Source organism: Ziziphus jujuba, chromosome 2, assembly GCF_031755915.1.
Source record: "Ziziphus jujuba cultivar Dongzao chromosome 2, ASM3175591v1".
In the NCBI taxonomy this organism is placed as follows: Eukaryota; Viridiplantae; Streptophyta; class Magnoliopsida; order Rosales; family Rhamnaceae; genus Ziziphus; species Ziziphus jujuba.
In genome coordinates this window covers 11,518,420-11,538,198 of record NC_083380.1, presented here as the reverse complement: position 1 = coordinate 11,538,198, position 19,779 = coordinate 11,518,420, and the positions used below count along the sequence as shown (strand labels likewise).

At 33.2% G+C, this 19,779-nt stretch overlaps 2 protein-coding genes and 1 long non-coding RNA gene across 6 annotated transcripts; 2 read left to right on the top strand and 1 right to left on the bottom strand.

The window, feature by feature from the left end:
- The first annotated feature begins 1,306 nt into the window (after positions 1–1,306).
- LOC107408297 (uncharacterized) lies at positions 1,307–8,727 on the top strand. Of its 2 annotated transcripts, none has more exons than XM_048473144.2 (9): positions 1,307–1,473; positions 5,500–5,851; positions 6,402–6,435; positions 6,575–6,805; positions 7,187–7,276; positions 7,661–7,726; positions 7,817–7,908; positions 8,014–8,061; positions 8,294–8,727. In XM_048473144.2, the coding sequence occupies exons 1-9, from the start codon at positions 1,449–1,451 to the stop codon at positions 8,409–8,411; spliced, it is 1,056 nt and encodes a 351-aa protein (XP_048329101.1). In that variant the 5' UTR covers positions 1,307–1,448; the 3' UTR covers positions 8,412–8,727. The 2 variants fall into 2 exon arrangements, with proteins under 2 accessions (XP_048329101.1, XP_048329102.1); XM_048473145.2 differs by lacking the exon at positions 1,307–1,473 and adding an exon at positions 4,240–4,593.
- A 2,220-nt stretch (positions 8,728–10,947) lies between these two features.
- LOC125422298 (uncharacterized) lies at positions 10,948–14,112 on the top strand. Of its 2 annotated transcripts, XR_007240747.2 has the most exons (3): positions 10,980–11,157; positions 11,241–11,421; positions 11,935–14,112. It is a non-coding gene; the product is annotated as an uncharacterized LOC125422298 (long non-coding RNA). The 2 variants fall into 2 exon arrangements; XR_007240746.2 differs by having other exon boundaries at positions 10,948–11,421.
- Positions 13,660–19,754, bottom strand: LOC125422292 (uncharacterized). Of its 2 annotated transcripts, none has more exons than XM_048473106.2 (5): positions 17,421–19,754; positions 15,810–16,796; positions 15,386–15,611; positions 14,942–15,084; positions 13,660–14,453 (listed from the first exon to the last, which is right to left on the bottom strand). In XM_048473106.2, exons 1-5 carry the CDS (start codon positions 19,272–19,274, stop codon positions 14,142–14,144), a joined length of 3,522 nt encoding a protein of 1,173 aa, XP_048329063.2. In that variant the 5' UTR covers positions 19,275–19,754; the 3' UTR covers positions 13,660–14,141. The 2 variants fall into 2 exon arrangements, with proteins under 2 accessions (XP_048329063.2, XP_048329064.2); XM_048473107.2 differs by having other exon boundaries at positions 13,660–14,450; positions 17,421–19,751.
- Positions 19,755–19,779: the final 25 nt, after the last annotated feature.

The following is a 19,779-nucleotide window of genomic DNA, read 5'->3' as shown; positions in this document are numbered from 1 at the left end:
TTTATCTCTATGCATTAATTTTTCTTTGATTCATTAGTTTCTCTTCTCAATCTTCTGATTTTTCCTCTTAGTTTTGCGCTCACTTCATTTGATATGCTTCTTCAAAATACCTTGCATGATTCCATGATGTGATCAACTCCTAATTTGACAACCCTCAACTCCTAATTTGACAACCCTCTTGTAAATATTCTAATGAAATGATGGAAATGTGAACAGAGATTCTCTTTCTATCAATAGTTTCAAAATTTAATCTGTCTTTAATATGGTAAAATTAAAAAATCAAATCAAATCAAATGTTATAGCACATCTACTGTTAAATGTTTGTTCAATAGGTTTAGCTAGAATTAAATTTAAACTTTTCACATCGAATTACTGTATTTTGGCTTTTGGTGATGCCCATGTAATGGAGAAGTCTCTATCACCTTGGTGAGTAAACCCTAAGATGGGGCATGAAATTATATGTATATATATATATATAATACAATATTTTTTTCATTAAAATTTTTGTGAATTATGAAATGGAATCTTGAATATGAATTATGAATTGAAAGGCTGCATATGGATTGTTTGACCTTCCCAAATTTATGGAATCAACAATCACAGTTTAAATTGTGTTATGAGAGGTTGGTTCGTTACTGGAATTAAAATTTTAAACTAAAAACTGTATTATAATTGCTAGGACTAGGATGCACAACAACTTGATATATAAATATATATATATTTTTAATTAATTCCTTTTTCTTTTCTTTTCCTAATTCTTTGATTGGAATTTGATCCATAAATCAGAAAACAGAGAAGAAAGATAAAAACTGAAAAATCCTTTATATTTCTTTTTCCCCTTTACTTTTTTCATAGAGAAGATATGCATGTACATTTTATTCTAATTTTGATATAATATTTATTATTTTCTTTAAAAATTTTAAAGACTAAAGATAAAGATACTTTATAATTGTCCCTCCTAGATTCCAAAACCCCTAAATTAATATTTTTTTGTAATATATTGTATGGCAAACTTGCATTTATATGTGGTAAGAATTTGTTGGTTAACAATTAAAAGATTAAAAAAAAAGGACAATAAGTATAAGAAAAGAAAATGACATAGTGGAGTGCCTGGAAGTCTCATATATTTTGTTTGTTTTCTTATATATACATATAGAGTATATTTTCCATACATTTCAAAATCATGCTCCCCACCCTTCTCCCACCACTTCTTCCTCATGATATTAACGTTTCCTCTCTGCTAATTCCACTGCCCAAAACACGGAAGCAGACTATATAATTCCCTGCTAAAATCAAAGTGGCCCTTCTTCTAAAACATATATATTCCCCCATTTACCACTTTTTTGACCATTTCTCTTCACAAACCAAACTAAACATCTTTTGGCTTTCCAGCACTACTCTCACTGTCTTTCCCTGAATAAAAGCTTTAAGTTTTCATTGCCATAGTCATGCTGTTTTCAATCAATATGAAAGGTGACTCTCTATCCTCTCTCTCTCTTAATATATGTGTGTAGATATGTATGTATGTGTATGTGCTAATTTGTATAAATTTATAAATATATGTGGGACTTGAATATTGGATAGCGAATGAATTTATCTAGTAGTATTTCTTCAGCTTGAAACTATTATTACAAACCCGTCATTCGATAATGATTATGTTTTTGATAACTAATTACACTATTTATACATGGTGATTAAGATGTTTGTTTTGAAAATATATGTAAAATGTGGAAGCTATTAATAATTTCCTACGATGTCCATGTTAATTGCATTTTTGCATGCAATGAATTCAAAGAGGGATATTCAAAATTATCCAACGAATCCATATTGAAATAACTTATTATGCTAAAATCATTAGTTCGTGTAAGCTTGATATAATACATATAGCTTTTAACTATTTACCAAATGTAAATAGTATTTTTTTTTTTCAGCTGACACGTCTAACTTACATTTTGATACATCTCAATTGCTTTTGAAAATGGGTATTTTTTTTATTTTAGCAATTAAAAGTTCTAATACATTACAATTTTTATGGAATTGGGATTTTGTTTGTTTTGAACTTTATACTGCATAAAAATGAGAATAGAATATTTTTATGTATATTAATATGCAAGGATTTCTTTTTCCTTTTCTAGGGACCTCACAATACCTTTTGGGTGGTTCATGCTTTTATTATCATTTTTAGTCAATGGTACATGCTTTTTGTTCACCGCAACTGATTTCTAGATTCTTGTTTCGTATAGGACAATCATCCATATTAAGCACGGGAAAAGAATGATAAGATATTTGCACTATATTTTAATATATATTATTCTCATAAAATAGTTTTTTTAAAAACAAAATTGGACAATATCAATTATTATTTTTGTTATGTAAAACAAAAAATGAAAATAATTTTGTTTTAAAAATCTATATATAATTATGCAAGGAAGTTTATTATTAATCAATTAATTATTATTATCATTTCTTTGGTGCACGTGCATCGAGGGTTTCTATTATATTTTGAGAGTTCTTAAATGATAATTATTCTCACACGACTAGCTCTCAAAATGCCAAAAACTCCTCCAAATTATTTTGTTTTTTAAATTTGAAAAATATATTTTTTACAATACCAAACCATATTAGAGTCCAATTTTCTTTTTTTCTTTTTATATTTTTTACAATACCAAACCATATTAGAGTCCAAATTTCTTTTTTTCTTTTTTTTTGAAAAAAGTATTTTGAAATATACCCCCCAAAAAAAATTTAAGGATTACTTGATCTCCAAGAAGGAAGAAGCAGAAACATCAACACTAAAAGGACACCCGAAAATTAAGGTTGTTTTCAGCCCAAGTAAAACGGTGACGTATAGGGAATAATTTAGCTTGGCTGCCACGTTTCTTAACAGCCTTAAACAAAGCAACACACTTTTGACACCTGTTTTCTCACTCCACATGATAGAGAAAGAGGGACACAATTTCTCTGACTCTGCAACTCTCAAACTTTTTCATCCCCCCAAAAAAAAAAAAAGAAAAAAAAAAAAAAGAAAAACAATTAATATGGATTTGATAAATTTTGCCTTCTTTTTTTTTTTTTTTTTTAAAAAAGAAATGGGTCTTTTTTTTATTCTCTATTTTTTCTTTTTATTTGGTTTTGTTTTGTTTGATTTTGGCCCTTTTACTTTACTTCATTTTTTTTTTTCACTTTTTCTATTTTTTTTTTAATTTCTAAATTTGTGGGTGTTTCTTGGTCCCCAATTTAGACAAAAGTTGCATAAAGTTGGATTGAATTGAAGTCGGCGACACTCTTTCTTCATCTTTTGTGCCACGTTGGAGTCGAAATTGGATAATGTGTGTGAAACTATAGGTGGTTTTAACGTTGTCTTTCCACCGTCCTATTTTCCACGTTTGTATTCTCTAAATCGCGTGCATTAGGCACATGAACTTGAATCATCACCAATAAACAAAAGACGCGTGTCATTCTTAGGCATTTTGGCGATTCAAGCAGACACAAGAAGAATTTAATTTACCGGATATACCCTCCCTGGTCCATTTTCTGGTCTAAAAAGTCACAGCCAGGTCAAGGCAATTTCACGCCGTGTGGGTCCCACTTTTTTTTGAGGCGGTACATCAGCAATCTCTTGCTTTTTCCAAAATCTAAAAAATTATAATAATAATATTAATAATTGCTCTTTACGATACTGTATAAACGACCAGAGAGAGAGAGAAAGAGAGAGAGAGAGAGCCATGCAAACCTACAAAACCAATAACATCCATATGGGTCCCACTTGGTTTTTTTAATCACATCACCACTCAATTAACAAATCATTACAATGTCGATGGTCCAACTCATTGGTAAAAGACCCAAGGTCCCACCATAAAAATCATTGAGTTATACCAATTTAATCTCATTTTACATCCAACGGTTCAGATCAAAATTTCAGACTCAAAAGGATGTAGAAATGAATGTAGGATATTAATCTCTCTCTTTCTTCCAGTTAACTTTCCTCTTTCAGTGGGTGGCAGCCATGAAGCACCAAAACCAAAATGATTCTTGTACTCCACAAAAATGCATCTTAAAATCAAGCATTCCAACATATAATCCAAACACAATTGTTCCTCTCCTCGTCTCTCTCTCTCCTCCGTTCTGTCTCTTTCTGTCCCCTCTGTCTTCTCTGTTTTTTGCAATAAGTATAAAAAAAAATGTCCTTGTAAACAAAATAAAAAATTGGGTTTTATTTATACCCAAGAAAAGAAAAAGGTGACACAAAGTCATGCAAATGCAATGCCCATGAGGAATTTTTATATATATTGCATGGAAATATGGAAGATAGAGACTGGAGAGGACTATATATATATATATATATATACTAATATAGTTTATATTTACAAAATTACAAGATCTTGATTTGGGTTTGGGATAAAAAGGAAAAAAGAAGAGCAAAGGCAAAGAAAGAAAAGAAGCTTATGCTCAAAGCCTACCACCCTTTTATCCTCCTCCTTCTCAAAGCCAAACAAGCAAAGCATCTTCTCCATTCTCACACTCTCACCACCACCACCACCACCACCACCACCACAACCCTCTTCCTATCTTACATTTTCTTCCTCCTCCACTGTAAGTATCAAAACTTTTCTTTGCTTGGAGTTAAGCTGCTTCTTTTTTTTTTCCTTTTTTATTGGTTTATTTTGATTATATTATGATAAATGTTGGTTTTTTTTTTTTTTTTCTTTGAAATCTTTCTCTGTGTGGAAAAAATCCACCTAAAGTTTGGAATCTTTGCCTGGTCTTTTAGCTCAGGCATCAAACGTGGGTGGAATAGAAAATGGGTTTCGTTGGGTTTTTGTGTTTCCAGCTTTTTATTGGACCTAAATCTTCTGCTGATGGAGGAAAAACCATAGCTTGCGAGAGACTTCCTGATTAACATTCTCTTAAAATGTGGTTTTTCATGGCATTACTCTGGTTTGAAAGCACTCTGTTCTGATTTTTTGGGAAACGGAGGTTTTTGAAAAATTTGTGAAATGATTTTGATTTTTGGTTTTTGGGTTTGAGCATTTGAGCTTTACTTTGTCTTCAATTTATTCTTTTACTTTATTCTTAAAATTTTTTGTTTTTTACTGGATAGATTCTGTCACAAATATTCCTATCTCTGAAGCAATAATTTTCAAAAATTACTTTTTCCTTCATCATTTTCTGGATAAATCTTGTTCATAGAAAATTTTACTTCACATTTTTCAAAGATTTTTTTTCATTAAATTCTTTCGGGCTCCTAATATTCCATTCTAATAATTTGTTCATACTACTACTAATGTACAAAAATCATTCAAGTATTCCTCAAGAAAAGCATTTACATCAGTTTGCTAAGCATTTCCAACTGAAATATATTCTTTTTTTCTTTTTCCTCAGAATCATCATCCATATTACTTTCCCTTTGATAAATTTGAAACAAACTGACAATTATCCCAGATCATATTGAGTATTCAATCGAAGAAACTAAAAGTAACAGGATGAGTTTTTTAACAGGATCACCAAAAAATTCTTGGTTGCCAATCATGACCGGAGATACAACAGCCTCTAGTTACTGGTTGAACTGGAGGGTCTTGGTTTGTGGCATATGGGTCTTAATCTCAATGACGCTGGCATTAGTTTTGGTATTGAAATTTGAAGGTTTCCGGAAATCAAAACGCGATGGCCGAGAAATCCAGAGAGATATGCCAGGAGTTTTGTATGAGGATGAAACTTGGAGACCATGTTTGAAAGAAATCCACCCAGCTTGGCTTCTAGCTTTCAGGGTGATTGCTTTTGTGGTGCTTTTGATCCTGCTCATCGTCACAGCTTTTGTGGATGGAGGCAGCATATTTTACTTCTACACACAGTAAGCAATCCTTCTCTTTCTTTCCTCCAATCTCATAATTCATGCGTTTCGGATATCTATAAATCATGCTTTGAAAGGGATTTAATTGATTATTTGTAGTTTATTATGCAAAAGGATCTGCTTGTATAATCTTCTTCTTCCTATTTAAGTCTGACTGAACTTTTTCTGTACGTTTTTACTCATATTAGATTTATTATTTTGTGGGTTTAATACAAAAAAACAGACTGTTTATATATAGAGAGCAAAAAGTTTTGAATATCATTGTCATTGAGAACAGAACAAGTTTATAATCTTGAACTTTTTAGTTTCTGCCAATGAAAGCCTCTTTCTGCCAATGAACGCCTGCCCTTTTCTTTGTCTAATATAAGAAGTTAAGGACTTGCTTGAGAGTGAAGTAAACTAAAAATCAGTTCAACTTATGTATTCCAACATAAAACTTTGTTCTGTTTTTTTATTTTTCATTCTTTTTTCCAGGCTGATTATGTGAATCATGCATCTCAGTAAATATTTTATTAGCTACTAAGCAGTGATGTTTTTTGTGTTTTGGCAGGTGGACTTTTACATTAGTTACCGTCTATTTTGGGGTAAGTAATTACAGCTTCAAAGAGCATTCTCTAATTGTTATTTAAGAACTGATTCTTGCCTCTCTATGTTTCTCTGACTGTTTGAATCTGTTTCTTTTTCAATTTGTTAATTACTGCTGAACCAAATTTCTGCTTGTAGCTTGGGTCGTTGCTTTCAATGCGTGGATGTTACCTACATCATAAGAAAGCTTCTGGTGATAAGGTTGATAATGTAGAGGTAGATACAGAGCAAGGCTCCTATGTGACTCCCGTTCATGGAGAAATTCCTGATACCTCCAACACTGAAAAGAGCTTAGGTATCAATGTAGTAGAACATCATGCTCGCCAACCTGCAGGCTTTTGGGGTTATGTCTTCCAAATAATTTTCCAGGTATGGTGTCCAAAACCATTAACTTTATCTTTACGTATGAGAAGGAATTACTTTTTTCAGCTACTGCAAATGAAAAGAGTTTAGAGTAAGATCTGGGTCAGCCTGATTTGTGTAGATACTTGTTAGTAGTAACCCTTTTCTTTTTTTATCTTTTCAAGGTACATTTGGGTATCCAATTTTGCTTATGATGTTTTAAATCTGTTCATGCACCAGAGTTCAATTTTTGATTTCTAAAGCAGTATTCGCTGGAAAGATCTAGGCTTAATGGTTTATTCAGTAAATAAGTGAAAAAAAGTGTGTTAATATTTGAGCAAAGTAAATAGTTTTATTAACTTTCATATTATTGCTTGTTGAAACTTTTCATGTTTATATTGTAAACAGATGAATGCAGGTGCTGTTATCCTCACAGACTGTGTCTTTTGGTTCATTATTGTTCCATTTCTTACCATCAAAGATTACAACTTAAATTTTGTAAGTTTCATACGTTTCCTTATGTTTATCTTCAATATTCTTTATATTTATCAAAACAAAAGATTGTGAAAAACAAAAGTGAAATTACTATAACAAAAGATCGTGAAAACAAAAGTGAAATGACTCAAAACAAAAGATTGTGAAAAACAAAAGTGAAATGAAAAAGGAAAAAAGTTTATATGTATCTAATTGGTCTATCTCCACCATCTTCCTGTTCAATTTAGAAAACAAAAGATTGTGAAAAACAAAAGTGAAATGAAAAAGGAAAAAAAGTTTATATGTATCTAATTCGTCTATCTCCAACATCTTCCTGTTCAATTTAGATTAGGAAGAGGTCCTTGTATTACTGTGCACTAACCAACATGGTTTATCCTTTTATTGCAGCTGATTATAAATATGCACACAATCAATGCTGTTTTCTTGATTGGTGAAACTGCTTTAAATTGCTTGGTAAGTTGAATCTATATCACTAAGAACTCCAATTCTGTCTCATAAACAAAAACTCATTTTATTTCGTTGTAAATTTTTCTTTCTTTTCAGCGATTTCCTTGGTTTCGGATTGGATATTTCTTCCTGTGGACCGTCATTTACGTAATTTTCCAGTGGATAATTCACACCTGTGTGAAACTCTGGTAAAAACCATCATCCATTTTTCATGTTTCTGCAGAACAGAACTAGTTAATCCATATACTTAAAAATTGTGACTTTTTTTTTTTTTTTCCTTCTTTTGATAACAGGTGGCCATATCCATTTCTTGACTTGTCATCACCATATGCTCCATTATGGTGAGTACTAAGTAGCATTAGAAAAATAATCTTGCTTCAAGTTTCATCCCGAAAATTTTCTTGATAACGAAATTTTGGAACGAACTGAAATACTCTAGATTCATTTGGAACTGATTAACTCCAAATTACATAACATAGTATGTATATATTTTGGCTTGCATTGTTGCTTATTAGATAAGATTGAACAAATATGTTGATCCCTTTGCTCTGGATTTACTATGGAATTTTGTAGGTACTTATCTGTGGCTCTGTTGCATATTCCATGCTATGGCATTTTCATTCTGATGATGAAGCTGAAACACCACCTTTTCTCGACATGGTATCCTCTCTCTTATCAATGTGTGAGGTAGCTTGGGCTAGAAGTTCGGCCAAAGCAAAAATTTGTTGAAATTCTTTACAGAAGGAGAAAGAAAGAGCAAAAAAGATCAGAGATTATATTTTAGAAGTATAGTAGATCCATATCTTGAGCAGGTTCATGGACAACAATATCTATTATAGTAAGTTTTGGATGATACACAAAGATGTACAAGAAACTGGAAAAACCAACATTCTTAGTTTGTTTATACAAGCATTATTACTGGAATTGCAAACTTGTAACTACATAAAGATTGGAAAGGAATTGCTGGGAGAAATATTCTTTCTTATAGATCTTTTATCATTTTTTTAGTGTGTTTTTCTAGGAAGACTTGAAAGTTTATTGTTTGGGAAAATAAATTTGGCTAATGGCCGTCAATTTTTACAGAAAATGGATGCTTGTAATATAAGATTTTTTATTTTATTTTATTTTTTATCGTTCTTGACAAATGATTTTTAGTGTAATAGTACTTAAATCTGCCAAATTATGTAGCAGTGATTATGGTCCTGTACTCAAGAGTCAGAGCCACTAAGTTTAGCATAGCAACCAAATTTTGTTTAGTTTTAATCTTATTGGCAACTCTTGTTTTACAATTCCAGATTCCATGTTTTCAAACCCAAAAGAGAAGGAATTGAGGAAAAAAAAGTCATTCACATTCAGCTGTTTCTTGCAGATTACCAAAATCTCTCAGAAAAAGAAAAAGATTAAAAGGAAAAGGTCTGTGTAAACTGGAAACTGACCCTTGCTTTTAATTTATAAATGATAATTGACGCAAAAAAGTTTAAGTTGCAAAAAAGTTCATATAGCTATCCTAGTCAGCCATTATTATTATTATTATTTTAATGAATCAATTTCCATTACAATCAAAAAAGGCTAAGTCAAAGAAGGTGAGGAATAATAAGGACATCTTTTTACTTTTTTAAAGGTGGTGGTTTAGGAAATATATCTGTTTTTGGATATGTTTTTTTTTTCCTTTTCATTTTTTTTTTTAAATGAGAAAAGAAAAGCATTGTAGCAACTGTTTTTGATGTTTTTTGGGGCTACAACAGACCGACCTATGTACCATAAAAAACCCATCAACCATCAAAAAAGATTCCTGCTTTTTCAATGTGCTAATTATAAACTCAACAACATAATCATGTTTAAGGGTAAAAAAACATTGGGCCACAGTTTTGTGTTGTTCTTTAATTGCCATGTCTAATGTCGATTATTTTGTCTTCTCATGTCCTAATTAAACTACGACCAACATCTACGTGATAGGTTATTTTTGGACATTAAGCAAGAAACAGGTTTTCACTATTTCAGAGAGAGAAAATGAAACTATTTTTGAGAGAAAACAAAGATTTTCTGTAAATTTCTCCCTAGAAGAACATGTAAGACAGAAAGTTAAATTTTGTAATTGACTATGTGTGAATAACCAGCCTGATGGAAAAATCAGAAATACAAAATCCCAACCTACCTCAAAAGTTTGGCTGCCACGACAAATAAAAATTAGTTAACTAATAATCCAAAAGGTACTGGGTGCAAAGTACGGATATGTGGATCTGAATAAAAATCGATATTTAAAAAAAAAACTATCGATTTTAATGTATACTGTATACAATAAAATTAATATTCTTTATAAAAAAAATATCAATTTTGATACAGATCTATATGCTGACAGATCGCATCATAAAAACGCTATATATATATATATATATATATATATATAATATAAATCAGCTCATCTGTGCTCACATTTGGAAAGAGGTCGGCAAATGACTTGCTGGCATGCATAACCTGTAAAAGATGCACATTAGGCGTTTTTGAAATGGACACCTTTTTTCATCAGAGTAAATCCATATATTATATATATCATGTTTTTAAAAAAGTTAAATAAAAAACCAAAAATAAATAAAAAACCACAAACAAATATGATATTGATACCGTGTAAAAGACATGTGGTCAGGATAAGGAAATTAGAACTTTTTTAAAGTAGCTATAGCTTTTGTTTTTGAAATATAAAAGTATTATGCTAGTCTAATAGTCTACTCTCTGTCTAATAAGAGTATTTTAATTAGTAGAAAAACAAAAATGTTAATACTAATTTCTCTGCTCTAATAAGAGTAGAAAGATGAAAATATTTTGTATTTTATCTCCCTTGAAACCAATTACACTTGGATTTTATTTTATTTTTTTTAAAACCATAAACTCTCTTCTTTGTTATATAATTCTATTAAAATCACCCATAACAAAGGTTTTTTTTTTTAATTTTTTTTATGCTGAACTTTGTTTAGCCGAATAATCAATCTTCTTCTTAATTTCTTTCTGTCTTTCTTTCTTTTCTTTTTTAAGAAAAATATTCTCAAAGGTACCTTTTTTTCCACTCCAACTTATAATGAAACTCATTATTATTATTATTATTATTTTCCAAAGGGTCATAATTAATTACATTATTTTTTTGTTCTGAATAAGTTAATCCTTCTCCAAAGAAATATATATATATATATATATATATATATATAAACTTTGTTCTCAAAATAAATATTTTCCAATCATAATTTTTTTTGGGGTGAATAATTAAACAAATGATAATTGAAAATTTTATTAATTATGGTTATAACTTAGAAATGGAGACTCACTCTACAAGGTTAGAATTTTGTGATGTCATTGCATTGCAATTTTCAATCCAAAGACTCATTTTCTCACTTTCTCCGACTCTTTCTCTCTCTCTCTCTCTCTCTCTCTCCAAGACTTCTAAGGTACTCTCTCCCATTTTCCTTTGCAATTAGTTTTTTAGGGTTAAAATTTTGGATTCTGTTAATTTTTCTATCATCGTTTTCAGATTCAATGTGAGTGCGATTCTGTGTCTGTTGTTTGCTTACGGAGAAAACGGTGATGAAAAAAACAAATTATTCGAGAAGAATGAAAATTTTTAGAATAGAAAAAAGTTATAGCGTCGTACTCTTCGAATTGCGTTCCCTCGCCTTTTCGCACTTTTCTGTTGTTTGGTTACGAAGAAAATGGTGAGAAAGAGAGTTCTATGTCAAATTCAAAATACAATCGTGCTCACTTCAATTTAGCTAACGTAATATTAGGGAAAATGAGATGGAAAATGGCGTATAGAAATAGATTTTACTTTGAAGAAATTCTATGAATATCTGTTTAGCTCTCTAGGGATTTTTTTTTTTTTTTTTTTTTTTTTGGGCGCCGGGGGTGGGGGGGTGGTTTGGTGTTGAAACACTTATGTGTTTGTTCGGTTACACAGAAAATGGTGGGGAAGAAAAATTCTATATCAAATTTAAAGTACAAGGCGTGCTCATGGTAGCTAACCTTAGTATTGGGGAAAATGAGAGGGAAAATAGCATAATAGAAATAGATTTCACTTTGAGGAAATTCTATGAATATCTGTTTAGCTCTTTGCACCAATATATATATTTTTTTTGAGGGTGATATTTTTGTTCTTAATCATATCATAGTTTCAAAAATTTTGTATATGATTCTTTTTTTTTTTTTTTTTTTTTTAAATTTATAAACAGAATTAGGTTTTCTTTGCATTCAGTTGCACGACTATCACATTTCAAGTGGAAGATTATTGCACTTGGGCTTGTTTGTTGTAGCTCACCACGAGTACCGGTGAGCTATATGGTGGATAAAAAACATAAAAGAGCATTCAACGGCGGAAAGCAACAAAATAGGTCAAGGGTTTACTAAAAAACAAGATAGCTCATGGTTTTACTAGTCCAAAAGAAAAGGTAATTATTATAATTTGAAAACATAAAATTAAAAATTCTTGCTTTAGTAGAATTAGAGATAAAAGTCAAATGGGTATGCTAGATATCTCTGAAAACAAAAACAACCTTTCATTTCAGGAGGATTCATACAAATTCTGAGCTTTTTTTTTTTTTTTTTGGGTAATAAATTCTGAGCTAGGTTGGAGTTCTATTGAACTACCATTTTCCATGGACACTAAAACTAGTTGATAGCAAATATAATATTACTTAAAGAATTTGTAGTTATTATGCAGGTATAAGTGTAAATATAGTGTTACTTTTTGGTGTTGTACAAAGAAAGGCACATGGTTGGAAGGTTTAAATATGGCCTAATGGGTGTCAATTTTCACAGAAAATCGACGCTTGTGATATGAGATGCTTTTATTTATTTTTCTTTGGACGATTTTATTTATTTATTTATTTTTATTTCAATAGTCCTAAATCTGGCTCAACTTCGGAAACCAAATTTGTTTAGCGTTAGTATTGCTGGCAAAAGGGTTTCTCAGCCTCACATTTTTATAATTCCAGATTCCCAACCATGTTTTCAAACCCAATAGAGAAGGAATATAGCGGAAAAAAGTCATCCCACATTCAGCCGTTGGTTCCAAAAAAGTTTCATGCAACTTAATCCTAATCAGCCATTCTGTTTCATTATATATCAACTTCAAAGTGCAATCTCAAAAGACAAGTCAAAGACTCAAAGTTGGTCAGGAATAGGGAGTTCTTTTCACTCAAAAAAAAAAAAAAAAAAAAAGGTGGTGATTCAGGAGAAACTACTGTTTTCGGATATGTTAACAAAGAGTTTTGGTAAATTTTTTTCACAGACGAAAATGTAAGAAAGTTAAATTTAGTAATTGACAACGTGTGAACGGTTTCCACAAGAATTATTCTATGTGGCTCTTTAGGCAATCTTATATATGGATTTATTTTTGTGATTCTTTTAAAGAATAGTAGAAAAGGGTTTCTTATATATATAGCATCTCCACCACAATTTATATGCATTATATTCCTTATCATAAAGAATCAATCAGTCAAAGCACATTTTATTCTCAAAATGTGGGGAAATTCATACTCTATATAAATATTTTAGTAACAAATTTAAATTTCTTTTTCTTCTATTTTATCTTCACTTTTACAAACTAGGATACAGTAAAAGATAGAAGTGGTCTTAAATATAAGTCCCTAAAATTCACGTTAAAACTCCAAACAAATATTCCATAAAGCATAGAGATCATTTAGGATGTGAAAGAAGTGGCATCAATTCTTCATAAACTTTATAAGATCAACAATATTGTCAATGAGATTTTAACTGCAAAAATGAAGATTATAACCAAATATCCAAATTATCAGTTCTTACTATTTTAACATTTGCATCCAAATATTTTCCCAATTTCTCTATCTTTAAATAGGGGCTGAAAATAACAGTTCCTTAGTTTTGCTTAAAATATGGCCACAACACATTAAAGCAAGCACCCTGTAGTAGAGAAAAAATAATAATAACAATAATAAAATATATTATAACTTTCCACTACTACGGGAGTAACATATTCCCAAGATTCAAGCACAAGTGTAGTCCACATGAAACCCACATGTGTTTGTGTCTAAGGAGTACAAAATTCTCCCTGTTTCCCACCTAGTAAGCCATGGAAGCAGCTCTGCTCAGAATTTTTATTTGATACAAAAGAAAGTTTGAATTCTATTAATACAAACTGAGAGGACAACTTATATTGTGATTGTATGTTACAAAGAATGACCAGCCAATGGAAAAATCAGAAATACAAAATTTCAACCAACCAAAAAGGTTTGGCTACAGCAGAGTTTGGCCTGTAAAAGTTATTTGACTAACAAACCAAAAGGTACAACAGATATTTCCATGCTTCAAAAATCAAACGCCAAAACAAAAACAAAAAAATAGAAAAAAAAAAAAAAAAGAAAAAAAAGAAAGCATATGCTACATTGCAAAATACATGTGGTCATAATGAAGTACTTGGCAAAGAACCCATTAAGATGATATTATCACCATTTTTTTGCTCTCTTAGCTCCTCTGACTTTGTCTTAGTAAACAATCTAGAGAGAAATCCTACACTCACCCCAGAGCCTGATCGTCCTAAAAAGTCTAAAGCTCCAGATACCTCACCACTGGTCCCACGACTTACTTTCTTAGTGAGCCTCAGTGCCTCATCGATCCTGAGGTAAGCCCCGCAAGGGCAGTTTGTAAGCTTGCTGAAGCAAAGTTTGTGGAATACCGATCCACAAGAGGGACACCTTTCAACCTCACCTTCCTGCTGAAAGGTTTTTAGTCAGATTACAACTATGCTTATTAATTGATCAATTATACTAAGGTTAAGGAAGTTAAAACTTTTTTAAGCAACTATGAGGGGGCAGAAACCTTCACTTGGCTAACGTTGTTTTTCAAACATAAAAGGTATGGGTGCCCAAGTTCATCTGCAGCCCTCGACAGACCCTATGAAGTATAAAATATGAACTATGGACACCTCCAAACATGTTTCTGTTGTGGCAATAATAGAAAGAAAAACCAGATGGCAACGATTGAACATTACACAGTACCTCACTGGGGAGAAAAGCATAAGCAAGGATGTGTACAAAAATTCCTAGGATCATAAGAAAAATTATGTGGAAGACTCTTTCAAATGCTCCCTCTTTGGCATATAAACAACTTCCAGTACAGGTGATTAATCAGGAGAAGAGAAAAATAAAAATATTAATTATATAGCCAAGTTGTAGGCAACCATATCAAATACAGGAAGCTCACCTGGAAAGGAAAAATGAGAGAAGATGGATCATTGCAATCTTGTCGAGCACCGCATGCAACTCCAACATCACAGCATATGAGGCATTGCTCAGTTATATGCTCCAGGATTTTCTTCAAGACAGTTTCCACCATCACAGGTAGCACTGCCAAAAATACATCAGAATATGCATTAGTTCTCACAATTATTGCAGAAACTAAAGAAGTAACAGGCATTAGCAGCAATCAGTAGCATTAAAAACTCTGAATATTACTTAAACACCTGCTAGACTTTGAATTTGACACCAAAGTAAATAATTTATCCAGGGCTAGTGGCAGATCGGGAACTGATGCCAATTTTTGAAAGGTAAACTAGTTCCAATCAACATGATAAGCCTTTCACTATATTTCAAAAGTAAATCAAGAAGCCATTAAAGTAATGAATTAAGCTTGTGATTAGAAGCTAACCAGCAAAGGCCCCTTTTGAAAGATCAATGAGGTCTCTAAGTGCAAAAAAATCATTGCTTTCAAGAAGATATCTTCGAGACCCAAGTCCTTTGATGATAGACCTTCGAAATGGGCACCGAACATATGGAACTATGGTTCCTATTTTTTTCCTGACACCCATAACATGAAGCAATGCTGGGACCTTCGAAAAAAGGAATGGATTTACTGCACTGACACAAAGCATGGGCTGCATCACAGAAAAAACTCATTAGCCATAACAAATTTCATCAGCTAAGATTTACAAGGACAAAAGGGAAATCTTAATACAAATTCTAGTACTTTATCATGTTATTACTTGTCTAATATCAACTCCTAACATACAAAAAGCAGCTAGACTCACGGAGTGAAATATTCATGAAAAAGGAAATGGCATTCTTTAAATCACCTGCTCGTGTATGGAATCCAGATATGATTTAGCCAACTGGGATACTGGATATTGAGTAAAATCCCAACTGTGCAATACTCTTGCTGGTAAGACTGCAGTATCATTTGTATGGCATGATGAGCAAAATAATTGACCCGTGTATTCACAAAAGCGAGGCTTTCCCCATCCCAATGTCTGTGCAAAGTCTCGTATAAGAGTCTTTCCATCATCAAAATGCTTGTGGCATCCAGCACAAGTATAATGTTGAGCTTCTAGCATTTGCTTTATCGACTTGTACGGTTGAATTTCAACGATAAGTGATATGGTCTTCCCCAAAGGAGAACTGTTTTCTCCACCTCCTCTAGTAATAGACTGAGGCCCCATTGTATATGTCACAGGTGAACTGGGAATTGAATCTTGAGGAGATAAAAACCATATCAATGCACTCTGTGAAGTGGAAAAGAATCTGGAATGGAGAATCGAGCGTAGACACTCTTGAATGAGAAGACTCCTTTCAGCAATAACATCAGGAGATGCATTCCCAAAAATCTTTCTAGATTCTTTTTCCACAGAGGCCCATGGAGAAGGAAGATCCCAACCATGGTCTGCAAATAACGTTTTAAGCCGACGATAGAGAGTAAAGAAATCACGGTATCGGCGTTCAATCTCCCATTGATCCTTGCCGCTCCATACTCTAATTCTGTACACAGTGTATTCCTTCACTCCAACTAGCCTTTCACTTAATGAGACATCTCCCTTCTTCTGCCTTGCCCCTACCACCTCAATCCCATCAATTCTCACTGGGTTCTGAATAAATGAATAAGCATCATCAGCACCCGATATAGAAGCAGTGGATCCACCATCTCTTAATGGTACAGATAGCTGTGGCTGTAATATCCTGTTACCCTGAGGGAACCTTGCTCCAGGAGACTCACTGGAGTCAAGTAAAATTTCTTCCATTTCATTAACTACCTCATCATAGAATTCATTTAGCTCAAAATTTTCTGTCTGCAAAGTGGAATGACAAATGATTTACAAACAAAAGTTAATTTCTAACTTTAATACAGGCACATCTTAAAAGTTTCACATTAGAGACTTGGACTCCACTGGCACAAAGGAGACATGTTGGTAGATAAGGTAGGAAGAAGGCTATTCATCAACTAATTTAGGTGACCCATGTTTAGGACAGCCCCTTGTAATCCACCCAACGGTAAAAGAACAATACTTGTGACTATAAAAGAATGATGCTTCCCTGAACCTATGACTTGAACTAGGTACTTATTTAAAACGCCTATCCTACAGGTCAAATATTGTTCAGTAAAATATTGAAAAGGAATCAGTGTGTTCAACCACAAAAGATACGATGGACAGCTCTAATTACAAAACTGATTACGTTACAAATGAGGCGCTTCTACTGTGGTAGTAGTAAATATGCATACATCAGGTTTTAAAGCTTGTTCTAGGACCGGAACCAAAAGCTACAAAGTTAATTCCACTTATTTCTATTAAATTCCATGTCCCAAATTGACTTTGCATGGTAATGAATACTCCATTACAACCAAAGAAATTCTACCACGAATAAGGGAAAGAACCAGAAAAGGTAAATCTAACACTAATCCAATTATAACTGACCTTAACCGGTTGTGGATGACCTCTAGCGTGATCTGATGAAACAGGAGGCTTCTTCCCTGGACTATCTTCAAAAGCTGATGGTTTAGCCTTTGGCTTGCAGTCGTCATTAAATTTTTCTTCGATATTTCTAGGAGACATAGTTGATTGCGAGCTAAGTCTGTTACTTGATATGTCAGCAAATGGGTCCAACTTTACTTCTAATTTGCCCAGCTCTCGATTCTCCAAAGCTTGATAATCATCAACCTTAATGACCTCCTCAGTATTCATACTTTGATGCGCTTTTGGCGTGGCATTATCTATGATGTTCGTACCTATTTTTTCAGCAAACGTTTCTGCTAGTGGACCCTGCTCTATTTTGAAAACATTGCCAACAGAACGATTTTTAGGACAGCCTACCAATTCATCAACAGCTTGAACTTGATTGTTGTTAAAAGGAATTTCCCTTTTGTCAGCTTGATCTGGTTCATGAACATTTGAATAACCAGATTGGGTTGTAAAAGAGCTTTTGGTAAACTCGACCAAATCATCAGTAGCTTGTACTTGCCAACTGGCGACAGCAATGTCCCTCACATTTTCCACTTCCTCTGGTTCACCAGAATTTGGAAAACCAGTTGCTCCAACAGTATGGTTTACAATTTCTGCTGATTCAGAATCAACTTGAACTTGAGTACTGGCCCTAGGCAAATCTGTCGATTTTTTAACTTGCTCAATTTGATAACTAGTTGGAAACCCAACTGAGGTTACAGGAGCAGAACTTAAAAGCTGCCTTTCAGTTTCAACAGCTTTTCCTTTCTGGTTCCTGAAAGCACTCATATTAGAAGATGAAAGTAAAGCATTTCCGGTTTCTAGCTCAAAATCATCCCAATCTTCTGAACCAAAGGCTACAGATGAGTTATAAAGCAATGGATTTTCATTCTTTGCTTTAGCTTCTCGTCCATAGCTTACATTCCTACCATAATCATACCCAATTTTACCCTCATTATCTGTACCATAGTTGTACACCGAATCCTCACCCTCTGAATGCTCATTTCTAGATGAAGTTCCATCTTCTTCCCTCTCCAACTCGTTTACAACACATTGCAACTCAGATTCTGGTTCCAACCCATCAAGGCAATTCCTATCCTCCGTTGGTCCAGATTGGGAACCATTTCCAAACCCATCTGGATTCTTAGTCCCTTGAGTAGAATTTTGTTCAACAATACTATTTCCTACTACTTCAGCACCTTCAAGCCCTCTGGATCCTACAGAACCTTCTTCATCATCTTCGCCGCTATCGCCTCCAACATCATCGTTGAACTCTGAGACCCCAGTTCTCTGAGACAACTCACTGTCAACCTTCCAAGAAAACAATTCATTTACACCGAGCTCTCCATGATTAACCTCACTTGAAAAACCAAGCTCATCATTACCATACAATTCAAACCCACTAGACCCACCAAAATTCACACTCTTTTCATCACGAATATTACCACTACCACTACTACTACTTCCTTTACCGAATTCGATTCTTTTATCACTCAAAACTCTAATTTCGTCACGATTCCTTTCTATCCTCCCTCCCAAACTGAAGTTCTCCAAACCACTATTATCATCCCCAAACCCCACCAAACTCTTCATGGACCCGAATTCAGATTCCCCACAGTCGTTATAAACCGTGATTGTACTACACATGCTCGGCGTTCCCATAACCGAGTTGGCGCTACAGTACCGCTCGAACTCCGATTCTCCGAACGAAGAGTACCGAGATGACGCCGCATCGCCATCGTCCGATTTGTGATCCAACGAATCGTGTCGATCGAGGAGAGAGGAGGTGGCTTCGGAGGCGACCCTATCAGTCCCCTCTCCATTGATCATCTGAGAACCAATAAATTCATAAAATTCGACACAAAAAATTCAGGAAGAGAGAGCGAGATTACCAAAATTCAACAATCAACAACTCCGGTTTCGGTCCCCGATACGATCCGTACCCCCAAAAAAAAAAAAAAAAACACAGATCGTCGAAAACAAAGCTAAAGAAAATCTGATCAACTACAGGTTTCACAAAGAAGAGGGCTTAATTTCGTCAAGAAAAAGCAAGACGAGAGAGAGAGAGCGGGAGCTTAAGAAATACAGAAGGTAGAAATTTGTTCTTGTTGTGTGTGTGTTTGCGTGAGAAATGGCAGAAAAATATTTTCTTTGTAATTTTGTGTGGGTATTTTTATTTTTTTGCTGTGAGACAAGGATGCCTAAAGCTTTGGGTCTGCAACACTAATTTTCTGGATTGTTGTTTGTTTGGCTGCTTGGATTAGACAAATCATTATCTTTCTGGTCCTACCTACCTACGCACGCATTGAATTTTCCTTTTCATGGGGATAATTAT